The sequence below is a fragment of the Erythrolamprus reginae genome, chromosome 3 (genome assembly GCF_031021105.1).
Source record: "Erythrolamprus reginae isolate rEryReg1 chromosome 3, rEryReg1.hap1, whole genome shotgun sequence".
Taxonomy (NCBI): Eukaryota; Metazoa; Chordata; class Lepidosauria; order Squamata; family Dipsadidae; genus Erythrolamprus; species Erythrolamprus reginae.
The window spans coordinates 145,633,625-145,653,853 of NC_091952.1; the positions used below are offsets into that span (position 1 = coordinate 145,633,625).

The 20,229-nt window shown below is 37.1% G+C and overlaps 1 protein-coding gene across 8 annotated transcripts in view; it reads right to left on the reverse strand.

Moving 5' to 3' along the window:
- The window catches only part of ANKHD1 (ankyrin repeat and KH domain containing 1), a 153,067-nt gene that overhangs the window by 79,891 nt on the left and 52,947 nt on the right, over window positions 1-20,229 (reverse strand). For 4 of the 8 annotated variants that reach the window (XM_070746954.1, XM_070746949.1, XM_070746947.1 and 1 more), the window contains exons 7-14: window positions 19,393-19,487; window positions 17,518-17,755; window positions 16,831-17,022; window positions 14,934-15,043; window positions 13,071-13,158; window positions 8,381-8,508; window positions 8,078-8,221; window positions 6,191-6,293 (exon numbers count right to left, since the gene is read on the reverse strand). In XM_070746954.1, coding sequence (XP_070603055.1) covers window positions 6,191-6,293; window positions 8,078-8,221; window positions 8,381-8,508; window positions 13,071-13,158; window positions 14,934-15,043; window positions 16,831-17,022; window positions 17,518-17,755; window positions 19,393-19,487 — 1,098 coding nt within the window. Of the gene's footprint in view, window positions 1-6,190; window positions 6,306-8,077; window positions 8,222-8,380; window positions 8,509-13,070; window positions 13,159-14,933; window positions 15,044-16,830; window positions 17,023-17,517; window positions 17,756-19,392; window positions 19,488-20,229 lie in introns of all 8 variants that reach the window. The other 4 variants (XM_070746951.1, XM_070746950.1, XM_070746948.1 and 1 more) reach the window with 1 other exon arrangement.

The window sequence follows — 20,229 nt, forward strand, 5'->3', positions numbered from 1 at the left end:
AGCTATTTGTTGCAGACATTCTTGAATTACTAATCCAGTTATCTGAAATAGTCCAATCAATTTTTTAAAAATGTATTATTTTGTTCCACTGAAAACTTATGGTAAGGGATATTTCCATGTTTTTTATATATATGTTCCTCTCATCATCCTCATTTCATCTTTTAACTACATTATTGATTAAAATTGCATTTATTTTTCAAATTCCAATAACATTTAAAAAGATAAAACCAGGATAATTTTTTGGTTCTATTAATCACTTTATAACTTGTGGCTCTCTGACTTCATAAGCATTAATTAAATCTTCTAAAAATTGTGGAACACATACAATGTATCTGTGGGATTGTTTTTTTGTTAGAGGTATATTAAATATTTTTATTATATAATATATTATAGTGTTTTTTATAATATCATAGTTGACATCAGAAAAATTAATTAAATGTAAAGCTCCAAATAGCTAATTCCCCTCATGCTTCAATTATTTAACAAAAAATGATTTTGAGTCTATCAACATATTTTATTAGTTCCTGTTTCCAACACTGGTGGTTTTTTTAAAAAATTGCATTATAATTAAATATTTTTGTTTAAGATTTTAATACCCTGTATTCCAGTTCAGACAGCAAAAACAGACTCACAAACTCATCAGTAGTATAAACAAATTATTTTTTGTATTATAAATCTTATTAAGTATTATAACTATATCTTTATATTATGAGAAGAGAATTAGTACTAATTCTCTGTTCAACACCTTCTTGAGCGAGGGAACCTTCCCGAAGCTGCTAAAGGAAGCGGTTGTGAGACCCCTCCTCAAGAAGCCTTCCCTGGATCCATCTGACTTGAAAAACTATCTTCTAGTCTCTAACCTACCCTTTGTTGTTGAGAAAGTGGTGACGCTCCAGCTCCTATGGTCGTTGGATGAAACCAATTATCTAGACCCTCATCAGTCAGGCTTCAGACCCGGCTACGGCACAGAAACTGCTTTGATCATGCTGATGGATGATCTCTGGCGAGCCGGGGATAGGGGTCATTCCTCTATCCTGGTGCTCCTTGACCTCTCAGCAGCTTTCGATACCATTCACCATGGTATACTTCTATGATGACTGGGGGAGTTGGGAGTGGGAGGCACCATTTTGTGGTGGTTCTCCTATCTCTCCAGTCGATTGCAGTTGGTGTTGGGAAGGGGGCAAAGGTCAACCCCTAGGCCCCTCCTTTGTGGGGTGCCACAGGCTTGGTTCTTTCCTTTGTGGGGTGCCACAGGCTTGGTTCTTTCCCCTCTCCTATTTAATATCTACATGCAACTGCTGAGTGAGATCATCCAATGGCACAGGCTGAGGTATTAGCAGCATGCTGATGATACCCCACTTTACGTCTCCATCCCGTGTCAATTCAGTGAAGCGGTGAATGTAATGTGCCAGTGCCTGGAAGCTGTGAGGGTCTGGATGGGAGTTAACAGGCTCAAGCTTAACCCAGACAAGACTGAGTGGCGGTGGGCACTGCCTCCGAAGGACTATTCCATTCCCTCAGAATGGCTCTACAATTTGGGTGTCCTCCTAGATTCGCAGCTGAGATTGGAACAATGTATCTCAGCTGTAGCTAGGGACACCCACAGGTTCGCCCAGTGCACCAACTGCAACCCTATTTGGATCAGTCTCTTCTCAAAATCACTCATGCCCTTATCACCTCACAGCTCGATTATTGTAACACGCTCTACATGGGGCTACCCTTGAAAACTGTTCGGAGACTACAACTGGTCCAGAATGAAGCCACACAAACTACCTGGATACACCCACATCATACCAACACTCCGCAAGCTGCACTGGCTTCCAATCAGTTTCTGGATGCAATTTAAGGTGTTGATTATCACCTATAAAGCCCTACATGGCTTAGGGCCAGACTATTTAATTACGGGACCGTCTTCTACCGCATAGCTCCCAGTGACTGATAAGGGCCCACCGGGTTGGCCTTCTCCGGGTCCCATCGGCTGTTAGACAGTGTCGGTTGATGGGGGCGTGTGGGAGGGCCTTCTCTGTGGCAGCACTGGCTCTCTAGAACCAGCTACCCCCCGAGGTCCATGCTGCCCACACCCTACTGGCCTTCTGGAAAGGTGTGAAAACCTGGCTCTGCCAAGCAGACCTGGGGCCATTGAGCAATTGTACTGTCTAGATCCAATAGAAAAAGATATGAATGATTTTTATTTTTTCCAAGGATTCCTAACTGGTTTTTATACTGTTTTTAGATGTTATACGCTGCCCAGAGTCTGTAAGGACTTGGGCAGCCTATAAATTAAACAAATAAAAAGCTGCAATTCACAGTTCAATAGAAAAATCGTGTTTTGACATCTTACTAGGAAACCAGTATCATATCAGGCCTGGAAAGCCTAGGCTTCTGATGAGTTCTGATGAGAACTGTAAGAATGACCTAGCTAGAATGCAAATGGTTCATCAGATATATTCCTGTACCAGCGATGGCAAACAATTTTTTGGTTTACATGCTGGGGATGGTGGTGTTTGGTGCATGCATGCCCACACCCGTAATTCCATGTTGCCGCACCACGCATACATGTGTGACACACACACCCATTCCTGGCACGTGATGGCACATCCATTTTTCACTCTCCCCAGGCTTCAGAGTCTCTATAGGAGCTCCCCTCCCCGAAGGCCAGAAATAGCCCGTTTTCTAACTTGAAGAATCCCAAATTGGAAAATGGGCCATTTCTGTCTCCGGAGGGATTTGGGGGGTGGAAAAGGCCTGTTTTTCCCTCCCCAGACTGCTAGAAAGGCTCTGCAGTTTGGGCAAAAAAATGAGCCTTCCTCATCCCCTCCGGAGACTGGAAACAGACTGTTTCTCTACTCCCAGTGGACTCAGAAGGCCCAAAAATCAGTTGGCCGGCATGCGCTCATATGCTGGACATGAGCTCATGCCGGCCCCAAGCACCAATATGGCTCCGCATGCAACAAAGGCAACAAAGACCACAAAGTAGCTTCTTCTATGACCTCCTCTGCTTTCTCTGTTGTTATTCAGCAGAATTCTTCAGAATAGTCAAAGGGTTATCATCTGTTAAGCATCTTGATCTCAATCTTGGGATCCTCAGCAACTGCTGTGACATATTTGAGAGGCATCTGAAGTTTTTCAGAAGAGACTGGACAAACATATTGGTCTGAAATGGTATAGGGCCATGGTGGCATGTAGAGCCCTCTGTGGGTATGCATGCCATTGCCAGCTGTTCTTCTGGGTTCATTCACATGCATGCGTGCCAGACACCTGGTCTTTCCATGAAGACCATTGTACAACGTGCATGCATACAATGGAACCTGGAAGAACAGCTGTCTGCCGCGCATATGTGTGCTGGCCAGCTGCTCTCTTCCAGGTTCTGGTGCTCCAGTTTCAGCACTCAGTTCCAAACAGGTTAGTTGTTGAGTTTTCAGACTACCAAATGCAAAAATTATATTGTTTTGTCTGACGTTTGAACTTTTGTCTTCCAAATATAAAATTATGCATTGTCAGATGTATTAGGCAAAAGAATCAAGACAACTGAGGAGAGGAAATGGATATGCATGAAGGATCATTAATCATATTACAGAAATCATTTTGGGCATAAGAAAAAATACCAGCAGTTATAAATCATCTTTGAATGTTCTGAGACAGGCTGTTCTTCTCAGGCAGATTTCAAAATCAAATATGCATTGTACCAGTGCATTGTGCATACACCTGCTATGCTGTTGAGTTTTCAGACTGCCAAATGCAAAAATTATATTGTTTTGCCTGATGTTTGAACTTTCTCTTCCAAATATAAAATTATGCATTGTCAGATGCACTGGGCAAAAGAATCAAGACGAAAGGCAAAGATTTGTCACTATTATATTATTTGTGGAAGATAATTAAATGTATCTAGTCTTGCTTCTTTTCAGGAACACAGATTGTGGCTGTTTTGTGTAAGGAGATGTTGAAAATCTGTGTTTGATTATGATTTATTTATTTATCAAATTCAAATGGCTGTCCATCTCTTAAGACTTGATTCTGGGCGCTAGCTAGCCTTACAGCAAAAATATTAGAATAATAAACATATTAAAAGGAAGCAACTGAAAATATTTTAAAAAGCATAAAATATGCATCCCTTTGCTAACTAAATAAATTTTTGAAAGGTTTTTAATAATAATTCCCTTGGGCATTTTTTGGTGGACTGCATTATGGGTAGCATTTACCTTACTATTGCGATATGGGGCAATATAATATATATTGACATTTTTGTGAACTGCAGAAATATAAGACTATATCTGGCTGAAAACCAAATATTACAAAATCAAATTTGAAAGCAAATATCTCCCTTTATAGAAAATATCTATTTATGGATCATTTATCCATAATAAATTAAACAAAGCCCTATATCCTATGAAAATCTAAGTAACACAGAAGTGGATCTTTTTTAAATTCTTTTTTTCCTGTCATTTAATATTTGTTTGTATATTTTTTTGAAGTGTTAAATTGTTTTTTTAATACTCTCAGTGAAAATGGAAACTTGGCTTAAATTTTGTTATCAAACAGAAATGCCAGCCAATATGCTTATTATATACAGGGTGGGGTGGATTAGGAGGAATCTTGCTCCGATAAAACATAAAAGATCTTCAGATATAGGGACTGCTATCAATCAATGAGCCGCCCCGAGTCTACGGAGAGGGGCGGCATACAAATCTAGTAAATGAAATGAAATCGTAAAAAGAATATGAATTTCTTTAATCAAAGTTTCCCAGCTTGTTGCTCTTCAGATATTCTGAATTATAATTGTCATTATCTCTAACATGGGAAATATATCAGATGAGTAAAGTCAGCCACTCTTTTCCTGAATTAGAGGTCTAAAGATATTAAGGTTCTGCAGCATGTGGTAATATAAATGTAGCATTTGCCTCCTTAAACCAAATGCAGGCTTGTCTAGAAAAGCCATAGCTCCTTTAAGATGCAACAAGTAGGTGCTCATGCCACTTTATATGTCATTGCAATGCATTATAACACTATGTATTAATGCTAAATAATCAATAGCAAATGAATACACTCATTTAGCCAAATTATTAATTTAAAAAAATATTTTTTTTAAATTTAGCAGCATAGTGATTAAGATAAAAATCAAGCATGTAGCTCATTTAATCTTCTTAAATCATTGCTCTCTCAATATTAATTGCCCATATAGGCCCAAACTAATGTGCAAATGCTGTGTAAATTATAAATTTGCATACAGAATAATATGCACTGGTTGCAACCTTTCCATTTTAGAAAATGTCACATTTCTTCACCAATTTTCATTAGATTTCTAGAACTTACGTAAAAAAATAATATTTAGGATTATGAGTAGTATTTACTCATGTTTTAAAGCTATGTATTATTGCTATTAATTTATTAAGCTGCCTTCTCATATATAGTCCATGTGACTGTTGTTAATCATGTATACTGTATACTCAAGTAATTGAGTATAGTACCCCTCCCAATTTGTATATGTATTAAAATTGGGAAAAACATATACAACTGATTTAATAAATAGTTGAAATGTGTGGGATTTGAATAATCCAAATATATTTTTCTTTGAAAAAAATGACTGCAGAATTCAAGCATAGAGTATACAGATATGGATATCTTGGCCAAATATTCTGAGCATTTAAGAAAAACATTATCTATCTAAATGCTACATATAGAGAGAATTTTTCCATATTTTATTAACAGCTATACTTAAAACACTTAAAAAATACTCCCAGATTATTCAACCTGATCTAGTCACTATTAGTCCTGTACTCTTAAAATCATGTTTGCACATCACTTGTTTCTTAATATTAAACATTCCAATTTACTCTTGTAGAAAGTGATTTTATATATCTTGCCAGATTTCAGATTTCATTTCACTTTTTTACTAATACACTTCATTTAATGTATTTTGATCATTATTTTGATCATTACACATAGTAGAACAAATTCTTTAAACAAATCCTCTAAAATCTAAATCTATGCAGTGAAATACAGATTATTTTGCCAATGTCCCTAGCTACTACAATTTAAAGTATGGATTTAAAGTATAGTTTCAATATATCTTATTATTAGTGGTTAAGATACATTTGTACAAAATAGTTTCAAATAGAAGTACACTCATTCCCTAAATGCCCAAATCAGAATGTTAACATGCCATAAACTATAAGAAAGATAATTTGCTAACCTTTTTGGAGAGTCAAAAGTGGAGGGGGATTTTCTTGAGGAGCTCTGTCGGGTTCCTGGGGAGGTACAACCATAGCAAGTGCATGCATTGGTACACGTGGAACCTGTAAAATCAACTCAAGAGAAAACCAACATGTCAATGGTAAATTGTAATCTATACATTATTCCAACATGTTTAGGACAGTCTTACTATGTCTTAAAGTTCTAGGGTTACTTGTATTATTCATGTAACCCTTTTAGCAGTACTAAAGTCATTCTATCACTTCACTTCTACCATAAAACTGGCTCCATTTGAATGACGTTTTTCTGCCTTTGTACAAGCTACCTCTATATTTTTTCTCATTAATTATTTCTTATATGATAAACATAAGGCCTATACTATGAGAGAAATAGGATTTTAAATAAGAAATTGTGAAGCAGCATTAAAACATTTTAATGTTTCTATAAGCCAGGAAAGAAGAATACAACCAATCATTTTATATAAAAGGATAATTTAAGTAAAATGAAGACAGCCATCACAATCCAAAATACAGAGTGCAGATTAAGCTAATATATTTTATTCTTCTTTGATTTCCAAAGCACAGATGTGTCCAAATGTTTTTTATATTATTTCCTTCATTGTAACCTTTATTGTATATTAATATATATGATTTGCTGCAAAATAACTTAATCCTAATTTTAGATATTTTTAATTATAGAACTAATGTTTAAAGATTATGCAGTAATCATCTAGGTCAGGGTGGGCCACTAAGGCTACTTTACGATTTGTGGACTTCACCTCCCAGAATTACTGAGCCAGCCATGCCACAGATTGCAAAGGTGTAGTAGTTGTCCACTCCTGATCTAGGCTGTATATAGCATGCAGTACCTGAACTCACATCATAAAAAAAACACAAGCTAGTAAAGACGATTGTTGAAGATCTTTGCATTATATTATCAATGCCTTCAGTTATCATTATAACAATTCTTCATTTTAATGTACCAATTGGAGAAAGGGGCATTCACTATTTGAAGTTCATTATACTTAAAAAGGATTCTATATACAGTAATACCTCATGATACAAACTTAATTGGTGCAAGGAGGAGGTTCGTAAGACGAAAGGTTCGTAAGACGAAACATTGTTTCCCATAGGAAACAATGTAAAGTCAATTAATCCGTGCAACCAAAAAAACCCCCGCAAAAAACCGGCTTTCGGCGACTGCTGGGAAGCCGCGCGGCTGTTTTAAAAGGTGACAGCCGGCCTGGGGGACTTCCCAGCACCCCCCCAAACCCGGGTTCGGGGTTGTGCTGGGAAGCCCCCCAGGCCGGCTGCGACCTTTTAAAACAGCCGCGCCGCTTCCCAGCTGTCTCCCGAAGCCGAACGTGGAAGTTCGGCTTTGGCGTTCGGTTTCAGGAGACAGCTGGGAAGCGGCGCAGCTGTTTTAAAAGGTCGCAGCCGGCCTGGGGGGCTTCCCAGCACCCCCCGAACCCCGATTCGGGGGGGTGCTGGGAAGCCCCCCAGGCCGGCTGTCACCTTTTAAAACAGCCGCGCGGCTTCCCAGCAGTCGCCGAAAGCCGTTTTTTTGCGGGGGTTTTTTTGGTTGCACGGATTAATTGACTTTACATTGTTTCCTATGGAAAACAATGTTTCGTCTTACGAACCTTTCGTCATACGAACCTCCTCCTTGCACCAATTAAGTTCGTATCATGAGGTATTACTGTATGTTACTCTGGCTCAAATTCTGTTCACAAGAGATATAAGAAATTGCAGATGTACTTTAGGATTTCTAGAAATTAACTGAGTTCAATTTATTTACAGTAATAGATTTTAACTTAAACTTATACTTTTATTAATCTCAATATGTAAAGGTGAAAAGCTGTTTTCAAGTGACAAAGTTAAAAACTGACCTGAGACTGATCCTGAGATGGTGGTGTGAGTTGTGTCATGTCTGTAGTTGGAACTGACAGAACATTATTTGGATAATCCAATAAGTAGGAAACAACATTTGTGTGACCACCCTTGGCAGCTTCAATGAGCATAGTTGAGCCATCCTAAAATATAAATTTGAGAAGAAAATAAGTAGTACTAAAAACTTTGGCATCAAATTTTCAATACTGTATTATTAAATCAGTTAAAATATTTTAGGATTATTGACTTCTTAAGACAATTAATATTTAATAAATATAATAATGAACAGTTACTTGGAGTACCTTAAGACGATGAGTAGGATCGGCACCATGAGCTAGTAGCAGCTCAACTACAGCAAGATGGCCCCCAGCGCATGCCAGTGATACCACTGTATGATCGTTATTAGCTGTGGCCCGATTAACATTGGCACCTATGACAGACGATTCAATTAAAGAAAAAGTTTTAATTAATAAATTAATGCAGGTAATCTTTACTTAGCATTCAGATTTAAAACTATTTCTTTTACAAGAAATCAATACTTTTAAAATGAAAACAGAAGGGAGGGAGGGAGGGATGGAGGGTTTTACATATTTTAGAAGACGTTTTACACTGAGCAGACTAGATCTAAAGAAAAAGTTATAAACAATTGGATTGCCTATGCTCAGATTATTTTTTATTTATTAGAAAATATATATTTCAATCGCCTATTCACATACAATGACTTTTTGGGGGGAGGGTATAAATTTTTATTGTTTTTCACACCTTACAGAGATTCCAATTTAGATACCTCAAATTAAAATATAATACAATACAATATCAAATGCCAATTTCTTAGTCAAATTAATCAAATTTTCCAATTATTTCTATTTTCTGGTATATATCATTCATCCTGTGCTACCTCCTTTCCAAATGCTATCATCTGGATTTTAGATAATGTTCTTCGCTTTCATTTATATTTAAAGTACTATAGCTATCTAAATTTCTTTTGGCTATTTGCTGTTTTTCCTAACTATGCCATCGTGCTTCAGTCCCTTTCTAGCATTCTTAGAAAACACATTCCTACTTTCTTTCTTTTTTTAAAAACCCTCATTTTATCATAATTGCCTTTAACAATAGAAAATACCCAAATTTACATCTCTTTAAAAGCCCAGGAAGGAAAGAAAAAAAAGAATAAAAGATAAAAGGAAAGAAAAAAGAAGAGCAGAAAAGAATAAGAAAAGAAAAAACACTATTCATATCGTATCTTAATCTATACATAGGAGGAAGGGTTGTTATTAGAAATGTTAAAATACATTTCCTACTCAATTCATTTATTTCTCTTCTTTCATTATATCAGTATGTCATTTCTACTTTAACAAATCACAATAAATAGAAATCATTATTACTCCATTATTTTTATCCATTAAAAAAACCCAAAGTATTAATATCTTCCCTAATCTAGATATTTTCCACTGCCGTTCTTAGTGTGATAATCTTCCCTAATCTATGTGTCACTGTCATATCAGTGCAATAATTTTCCCTATTCTAATTGCTTTCACTGCTAAATGAAGTGCCATAATCTTCCCTAATCTATACATTATCCCTAATTCTAAATGTCTTTCACTATCGAACTCAGTGATAATCTTCCCTAATCTATTGATTTTAACTCTCTGTTGTTTCATCTGTCTTTCCTATATAATGCTTAACATAATCAGTGCTAATTATTATTCCATATTAACCCTATTCCTGTTATTATAACTCTCCTCCCTTATCTTTTCCCCTTCCTCCTAATTTATTTATCACCATAAATCAAATAAGCAATTTATAATTCAATCAATCAGAATAATAAAATAAAAAGGAAAGAAAAGAAAAGAAGAAAATAGAAAAAAGGTCGTCCAAAGATAATCATAATCATTACCAAATATCTCATCTATATTATGCGCAATAATCAAAGCTATTTTCATTTTTTTCATTTATAAGCCATTAAATTTTCTCCTTTTATATAATTCTTCGATTTTACACTTTATATCACTTGCTTGTATATTTGTACATACAGTGATCCCCCGGTTATTGCGTCCCCGACCATTGCGAACAGGGTAATTTGCGATTTTTGAACCCGGAAGTCAAAACACCATCTGCGCATGCGTGCCCTTTTTTCTATGGGCACGCATGCGTAGATGGGCCGGGCAGATCAGCTGCTGGGCGGCTTCCCTGGGTCTTCCCCCTCTTGCTGGCGGGAGGGCGAAGCCCCCCCCCCCAGCACCCGCTCGCCCGTCCTTCGCCCGGGAAGTTCGCCAGGAGTCAGCGGAGAAGGGCGCGCCTGCTTTAAAACGATCAGAGCCAGACGGCTCCGATCGTTTTAAAGCAGGCGCGCCCTTCTCCGCTGACTCCTAAAGCGGGGAAGCTCGCCAGGAGTCAGCGGAGAACGGCGCGCCTGCTTTAAAATGAGTCCCGAAGACAAACGCGGAAGTTTGACGTTTGTCTTCGGGACTCATTGGAAAGCTCCGATCGTTTTAAAGCAGGCGCGCCCTTCTCCGCTGACTCCTAAAGCGGGGAAGTTCACCAGGAGTCAGCGGAGAACGGCGCGCCTGCTTTAAAACGATCGGAGCTTTCCAATGAGTCCCGAAGACAAACGTCAAACTTCCGCGTTTGTCTTCGGGACTCATTGGAAAGCCGCGCGGGTGTTTTAAAACGTCGCCGCCGACATGGGGGGCTTGCTAGCACCCCCCCAAACCCAGGTTGGGGGTTCGGGGGGGTGCTAGCGAGCCCCCCATGTCGGCGGCGACGTTTTAAAACAGCCGCCCCGCCCCCAATCTTCGGCTCCTCGCTAGCGCTGCGGAAGTTAAAAACACCATCTGCACATGCGCAGATGGTGTTTTTACTTCCGCAGCGCTACTTCGCGAAATCCCGCTCGTTGCGGGGGGTCCTGGAACGGAACCCTCGCAACGAGCGGGGGATCACTGTATATATATAAGGTCCCATAAGGTTAAAATATTAAAAAATCCAATTAATTAATTATACTTAATTCTTTTTGTAATTTATAACTTTGTAAGAACAGAGAAAAGGTGCTAATATCTTTTAGTAATTTTTAAATATTTTTACAAGTATTTTAATTTTCTTAAAGACATTTAATTCTTAAAAGTATTTAATTTCAATTTATATTATGCAATGTAATTTCAGTCAGATCAGACAGTCCAAATGTGAGATAAGCCAGTTCCCCCAGGAGAGATCCGGTCTGGTCCAAAAGGACCAGAACCCCCGGGAAATGGGACTTGGGGACATTTCCCAGGAGAGAGGGAAATATCACAATGCTGTAGTCATGAGACCCCCCCCCCCCCCTTCCCACACACAATGACTTAAGGTGGCTTGCAGGGATATAAAAACATCATATATAAAAAATAAAAATAATAAAAATAATCTAATAAATTAATAAAATAATATAATACCCTCCCACCCCTCACCCTGGCAACATGTCCTACAAGTCATTTAATTTTTATTTGTGTAAAATTTAATTTTTATTGTGTGTGCCATCCCATCCAAGATCAAAGATGGTAATTTTCCATGGGCCAAAGACCCCAAGCCCAGAGACACTCAGTCTTGCCAGGGTTCAGTTTCAACCCATTGCTCCTCATGCAGTCCCTAACAGTCTCCAGACACTGCGAGAAGGAAGACACAGCATCACTTAACTCACCACAGGCTGAGACATACAGCTAAGTATCATCAGCAAATTGCTAATATCTCAGTCCATGGTGACGGATGATCTCGCCCAATGGCTTCATATGAATGTTGAATAGGAGTGGAGAGAGCCCTGTGGGATGCCGCAAAGCAGTGGACGACGGCTGGACCTCTCCCCTCCTATCAACACTGAGAGCAGCCTTAAAGGAAGTTAGTGAACTAGGATAGCACAGGGCCTCCCACTCCCGTCCTCCAAAGCCGCTCCAGAATACCATTGTTGATGGTATTGAAAGCCTCCAAACGGTGACGTAGAGCAAGGATGGATGCACTAATCCACCCCATTCCCACCGAAAATCATTAAAAAGCAAGACCAATGCCATTTCTTTTCCATACCCAGGCCTGAATCCTGACTGGTAGGGGTCCAGACTAGATAATCTGTTACATCCAAAAATCTTTGGAGCTGTCGCGCAACCACCTTCCCCAAAAAGGGAAGATTGGAGACAAGTTGGAAATTATCCAACAGGTTGGAATCAAGCAATAGCTTCTTAAGAGCCTCTTTAAAGTGCAGGGATACTAGCCCTTCATATAGGGAAACATTAATCACCACCATTAGTCCACCCGCCTGTTCACGAGCCAGGAGGGACATAGTTCTAAAACACAAATGCTTGCGCATATACTCCCTAAAATCTTTTCTACTTCCTCAGAAGCAACATGGTCAAACCATTCCCAGATAACAGGGCAAGAATCTGCCTTAGGGGTTCCACCAGACCAGCAACCACTCCAGGATCTAACTGGGAATGAAGTTGAGCAATTTTGTCTTCCAAAAAAGATTATATCTTCTTCTTGAAAAAAAGAATAATTTAAATAAATCCTTTTTTTATTTAGCACCTTGGTTAATCTAATTCAGTAAGATCTTCTGATTTTGAAGTATTTTCAGAGCTACTTAGGAGAGAGCAAGGTTGTCTTATAATTGCCAGATTAGAGATGTCTTCTTTCTGGATTTTGGAACAATTATTTAAATTATGAAATTGTTAGATTTTTATAAACACTTATGGAAACTCCTGTAATAATATGTATTCCAGTCAATCTATTTCTTTAGGGAAGTACTTTCTTTTATAATGATTCTAAGACTGGTATGTGTTACCTATTTGTTAGGAGAAACGTTAAGAAAGCAGAGTTTGATAATCAAATAAAATTAATAAAATAGCAAGTTACACATATCTCAAATAAACACCAAAATTAAATAGTAACCTAATCTTTTGCTATATAATAAACTAATATAATAAAACTTTAAAAACTTCAAATATATTAAGCAATTCTTCAGTTCATATTACTAACCTTTACTAATAAGAAATTGTACAGTGCATAGATGACCAGCTCTTGCAGCCTTCATTAATGGTGTCCTTCCACCTTCAGATTCATGTTCCTATTTATTTAAAAAACAAAACAAAAAGTATAACCAGACTAACAAAACATTATTGCATCACACTATGAGCTTAAAAATATTTATTGTTTTTCAGAATGATCTCTAACCCTACGCAATAATAATCACTTAATTCTGCTATCGGAAGTCTCATTCTAAACAAAATACTTAATTCAACAAAGTGCATGTACAAAATTGGTTCATGAGAAAACTTCTTTTCTAGAGAAAATTCCTATTTTTTTCATTTTTCAAAAGACAGAAGAAGCTGTCTACTCTATCCAGGATGTATCTTTTAAATTGGACAGCAACTTTAAGGCTAGATTTGGGAGAAGCCTATTTTAGAAGAAGGAAGAGAAACTACGCTTGTAAAAACAAAACTTATTTATCTATTTTATGCCTTATATCCAGTAAGACCAAGCGTAAAATTATCTGGGTCCTCTTGAAGTACATGTTGCATTCAGATTTCCTCAGCTGTCATCTCAATGCTTCATTTGTTCCAAGTGTTTTCAAAGAGACTGATTTAGCAAAACTTTACTTCCAAGTACAGCGGTACCTCTACTTAAGAACTTAATTCGTTCAGTGACCAGGTTCTTAAGTAGAAATGTTCTTAAGTAGAAGCAATTTTTCCCATAGGAATCAATGTAAAAGCAAATAATTTGTGCAAACCCATTAGAAAAGAAATAAAAGCTTGGAATTTGGGTGGGAGGAGGAAGAAGAGGAGGAGGAGGACAGTTGCTGCTAAAGAAGGAAGGTGAGGTGAGGGGAATAAAAAAAAATCCAAAACTTAAGGCTTAAAAAAAAGAGGGACTCTGAGGCAGCAAGGAGGAGCATGCACCTCCCTCTGTTCACTCTGGACTGTCAAAGCCTCCTTAAGATCCACCGAAAGGCTCCTCTGGCAGCCCAGAAAAGCCCAAGATGCCCAGGATTAAATGGCAGGAAACTGGCAGGGGCCTTCATGCCACTCTCAAATTTCCTGGGAATTTTTTCCAGGCTCGGGTTCTTAAGTAGAAAATGGTTCTTAAGTGGAGGCAAAAAAATCTTGAACACCTGGTTCTTATCTAGAAAAGTTCTTAAGTAGAGGCGTTCTTAAGTAGAAGTACCACTGTATGTGGAAGCAGAACAAAAGATGACATCAAGAAGCAAAAAGAGAAGCCTTCTAATCCTTAAACTAAGGTTTATTTTTAAAAATATTCTTGCCCTCTAAGCACAAAATACAGAGAAGGCTGATGTTGATTGAATCTTAAGTATTGTTGAATCAATACCAACAAAGAAACAATCTCAGGAAAAAGGGGATTTATCTACAGTATTTATTTATTTGTTTATTTGTTTGATTGATTGATTGATTTTTATGCCTCCCTTCTCCTTAGACTCAGGGCGGCTTACAACATGTTACCAATAGCACTTTTTAACAGAGCCATATTGTCCCCACAATCCGGGTCCTCATGTATACATGGATAAGAGCTGGAACAAAATAAAACTTTAATCAGTACAACATGTGTTGTTGCTTCTTTTTAGGCAATGCATATACAAAAATTTAAAAAAAGTATAAATTGCATGTGCCTTCAAAACAAAAAAGTTCAATTGCCTCCTGAAAAATTACCTTTGGGACAACCATGACCTGGTGATTGAGAATCTCTACAGACATATATCTAAAGCATTTGCTTTTCTAGATAACTATGTAATTTGCACTGCATCTATGCCTACGTATCATTTGCAAAGAAAGGTGAGCAATGGCAGGGAATTAAACTGAGAATATTTTGAAGACGTTAAAATCTTACTAAATCTGCACCAGCTTGAAGCAGAACATCTGCAACATCAGTGTGTCCATTTTCACAGGCATAAGTCAAAGCAGTGTCCCCTGTTGCAGTTGTAGCATGGACATTAGCACCTGATGAAAAATCAATGAATTGCTATCAGAATGGGTTCAGGAACTGTAAATAAAAAATTGTTTGCCACTATAGTCTCATTTGCTTGCCACTATAGTTTCATCTCAAATGTACTTAAGGTTAAAATGCTTTCGGGTTGCTCGTGCCTGTCGTTCATCGGAGAGCTGGTTGTGAAGGTAGCGCAAGGCTCCACTCACCTCCCCAGAAGCTGCCATTTGGGTTCTTTTACTCTCTGCGCATGCACAGAATGCTTTGTGCATGCGCAGAGGGTAAAAGAATCCAAATGGCAGTGTCCAGGTAGTTAGGCAGAGCCTGGTGCTGCCTTCGTGACCATCTCTCTGACAAACGACAGGCACGAGAGAACCAGGAGTATTTCACCGCTGACTAAAATGATTCAGATACATATAAATAGTATTTCAGCTTTTAAAAAACCCATTTTTTTTCAGATTATAAAAACATTTTAAGGTTATCACTAATAATTGACTGCATATTAAATATTACTATTTATTTATTTAATTCAATTTGTATGCTGCCCATCTCCCTAGGGACTCTAGGCAGCTCACAACAAAGATTAAAACATAAATAATATTAAAAGCTCTAAAAAAACAATCTAAAAACCATTTGAATCCCATAGTTAAAAACCATACTACTGGATATTCCTGTAATATATTATATATATATATACTGTATATGCATTTCTCAATCCCAATAAGCTTTACTGTAGAATTAAAAATATTAGAAAAAAATTGGAAACATTAATCAGACATATACTGTACATAAATAGAAATGCTTTCCAGTGGTTCTACCACTGGGATCTTTCTAAACTCTATGATCTAATAAAAATATTAGTTGTTCTATTAGAAAATCAGCAAGGCCAAAAGCAAGTTATTTAATATTACTTTATCTAAGCACCTTTGTGTATTGCTTTTCTTGGAAGAGTGTTTTTCTTCAGAGGTATTAGTTGGATGAAAAGGTTTTATGTTACTGTACCAGTTTATATATAGCTATGTGCTTGCTAAGAATTAAAAACAGCTTGATTATACATACAGGTAATCCTTGATTTACAATCACAATTGGAAGTGGTATTTCCATCAAATTATTGCAGTCGTAAAGTTAATTCATCATGTGACCATACCCAATATTATCATGATTGTAATAAAGCCATGAGATTGTAAATCTAATCATGTGGGGGTAAATGTGAATTCAGCTACAATGGATTATAAATTCCAGCCAGACCCCAAGTATCCAAAATTGTGACCATGAGACCATGATGATAGGGTGACACACTTAAGTTCAAATTTAATGCTATATCTGACTTTTTTGGAGAATATTGTTAAAACATTGTTAAGCGAATTTCTTTTTCAAATTCCAAGAATCCTTTTTAGAGCAGGAAATAAAAAATTCAGATTTTTTATTTTTTAAATGGTGAGATTAAAGGGAACTAAAAAATGTAAAGTAAAAATAATTATAATAATCACTTAAATCTCTCTGCTCTCCATCAATAGATCCTAATCCAATTCTTTTGTAGTTTTACTGTGTGATCCGGAAGCAATTTTCAAGACAAAAACATCTTTGTACAGTATGTACTATTGCTTTTGCCACCAGATAAATTAATCAAGCCCGAATTCTTATTTCCATAATAGGGCAGCTATTATTTTATTTTATTGTTTTATTTGATTTGTATGCTGCCCATCTCATGCCTTATTAGGTCATATCAGTGCTAACCAAAACTGAACCAGGCCATGAAGTCATTTTTCCTTAAGACTTTGAATTTTACCTACAAACATACCTGCTGCTAATAGATATTTCACCAGCTCTAAATGGCCCTCTTGTGCTGCTTCCATCAAAGGGGTAGAACAACCAAGTTCTATGTCAGCTCCTGCCTTAATGAGAAAATCAGCTACTTCTGAAAATCCTCCACAGCATGCTAAAGTTAGAGCTGTTTCTTGTGTCTCTTCTGTCTGTGCATTTATGTTAGCACCTATGAAACAATAATTATATAATTATTAAAAATAATAACACTTGCATTCCATTTCTTCTTTATTTCTTTAGCAGTGGCTATAAGTATTAGGCTGTATATTTTGTGTATGTGTATGTTTTAAACAAGGAGGTATACCAGGGAAGACATTTTTAATCTTAAAGCCAGTCAGAGATATATGGCCAGAGACTGCTACTGCTTCCTCCTCCTCCGTTTTCCAGGCAGGAGGAGGGAAAGGAGGAAAATGGGCATGCAGATTATGAAAGGGAAATTTAGGAAGGAATACTATGTTCGCAACCTTAAGTTATTTGTAGGAATGATAAAAGGCAGGATAAAAGAAAATTTAAAAATATCAGGAGAGTTATATTCAAATGGAGCAAGTATCTTCCATACAATAAGTATTAGCAACAAAAATATTTTGCTAGCCATGTAACTTCTTTAAAAATTGAAAATGGGAACCAAAAAAATTAAGCTATATCTGAGGTCACCTTCTCTTACCTTGTGCCAGTAATAGAGCCACCATCTCCTCATGACCTTCTCTTGCAGCTTCCATTAAGGGTGTATACCCTTCATCATTAACTTCCTCAAGATTTGCTCCTCTTTCTATCAACAAAGCTGCTAATTCCACATGACCACCACAAGCAGCAAGTGTTAGTGGAGATTCAAATGAATCGGCAGGCATATTTACTTGAGCACCACTGTCGAGCAATAGACGAGCTACTTCTACATGCCCATCCTATTTTAAAAAATAAAAATAAAAATTAAAGGTGACACAAATATCCTTCCAATTAACTGTTCTACATAATCTGAATAAAAAAAGACTGTGTTCAATCATATTTTCAAACACAATTTGTGTCTCCAATAAAACAGTAATGTAATTTTGCATCGGTATTTAATGAAAATTTAAGTATTAGCAACACTAACAAAACATTTTACTTCTTGCAGGAACTCAAATTTTAGTTTCTGTGACATTTCTCCCTGACAGAATCCATTTTGATGGCAACCTAGACATTCACGTTATGCAGGAAAATGTATCAGGAACTATTCAGTACCATTTCTGGAAAACAAACAAAAACAAAACCCTCCCTCCCCAACAAGCAAACAAGTTAATAATCATAAATGTATTAATTTTTATTAGTGAAGAAAAACTCCACTACACAATTTAAAAATATAGATCAATGTTTTCATATATTATCTATTTAAAAGAGTATTTATAATTATTTCATAAGCTATTTTTAACTTTTTCTCCATTAAAAAAAGCCTCAAATACAGTAATACAATTTCTCCTAATTTTTCCATTCTCTCCCATCCCCCCAGAAGGTATGACTGTTCCTAGGAATCTCTCCGCTGCTTTAGTAGCCCTAAGAACAATCTCCCCCCTCAATATAATTGCTTCTAATGTAGCCAATATCTGGGTCCCTTCATGCTGTCGCGGGCTTGGCCCCTAGGAGACCAAAGTTTCAGGAATTTTGCTTGAAACTTCCTATTGGCTTGCAAACACCATTATCCCAGTGTTGGTACAAAGAGAGCTTAAAACTCATGGGAGGCTTCAAGCAAGGGATTTCACTACTCCAAAGTCTCATCTTGAAAATGCCCTTTGTGCCAAGACTGCAAGCAGACAAAACACAGGAGAGACAAGAGAATACAGATCTTCACAAAGTAAGTAACCTGGCACAGCAGGATGAGGTGAACAATTGTGGGGGCCCTGGGGATGAAGCATGAGGTATCCCAGGGGCGGCCTTGGGTGGTCTGAAGCAGGTGGCCCCATCGCCTTTCTTACTCTGTACATTTAACAACCCACACATTAGCATATGCTTGGCGAAAGCAGGAAATGATCATGATTAAGTTACACGATTTACTCCTACAAATCTTTGACTTACAAATGTAATTGGCAGGCTCTATTACATTCGTAACTTGAGAACTACCTGTATAAGTGACAGCATGCGTATGCTTTTCATGTATACCATTATAGGAAAAATAGCAATAGTATCTGCTGCTAGAGATAGCAATAGCATTTAGACTTATATACTGCTTCATAGCCCTCTCGACGCATTTTATAGAGTTAGCATATTGCCCCCAACAACCAGGGTCTTCATTTTACTGACCTTGGAAGGATGGAAGACTGAGTCAACCTTGAGCAGGTGAGGCAGTGAGTTAACTTAGCATGCAATACTGCATTCTAACCATTGTGCCACCATAGCTCCAATACAAAAGATAATATTTAAATCTAAATGTATGTGATAAATGAGCAATTTGGAAGAATTATCCTGCATAAACTTTTTTCCCAATCAGGTTTTCTTAGGGTGGGGGGCAGAGAGGAAAAGATAGAGAATAGATCCTCAACAAAATAGATTTATTTCATTGGAAATTTACCATACAAGCCTCCATTAAAGCAGTGTGCATCTCATCTGTTTTATGCTCTTGGTCAGCTCCTGCTTCAAGCAAAAAACGAACCATATCTAAGTGACCTTCAAAATACAAAACAAAAAACAAATGAATAATTAGTAATGTCTTATTAACATTTTTCTGTTTTCATATTTGAGCCAATTCGTTGAAGATATTTCCCACAATGAGTCCTGAAAACTGCTTATCAGTAGCAGCATGATAGAGGCATTCTCAATTATAAAATATATCATATGAAATGATTTCCTAACTATGTAGTCTTTCTTAAACGAATGACTATTAAATACTTGTTTGGGTACTTTTCTGATCATAAGGCTGACAATTAGCCCAAACAGATTTGTATTATTTCTGGAGGCCACCCCTACTTGTCTTCTGGAAAACCCTAAAAACATGCTTCTGACATTGGAACTGATTGAAGTATGCATTTCATTAAGCGGTTGAATTATGTTCAGAATGCACACCATCATACACACACACACACACACACACACACACACACCACTTTTAATTATAGTTTTGGTTTTAATTGTATTGTTTGATTTTTCGTCCTTTTAAATGTCTGTGCGGCCTAGAATAACAAGCATGACATGGGCAGATGAAACAAACAAGCAAAGTGTTTGTGCTATAATGTATGTTCAGGACTATGTATATTCTATAATAAATTCCATGCCAAAGAAATCAAATCGTTAACCTGATGCCTTTGGAGTCTTTCATTGTCATTTTGACTATTATTTTACATATTTTTAATATGAAAAACTATTTTGTTGCTAAGGTATCAATGTCATCCATGATTTTTATTTCTGAAAA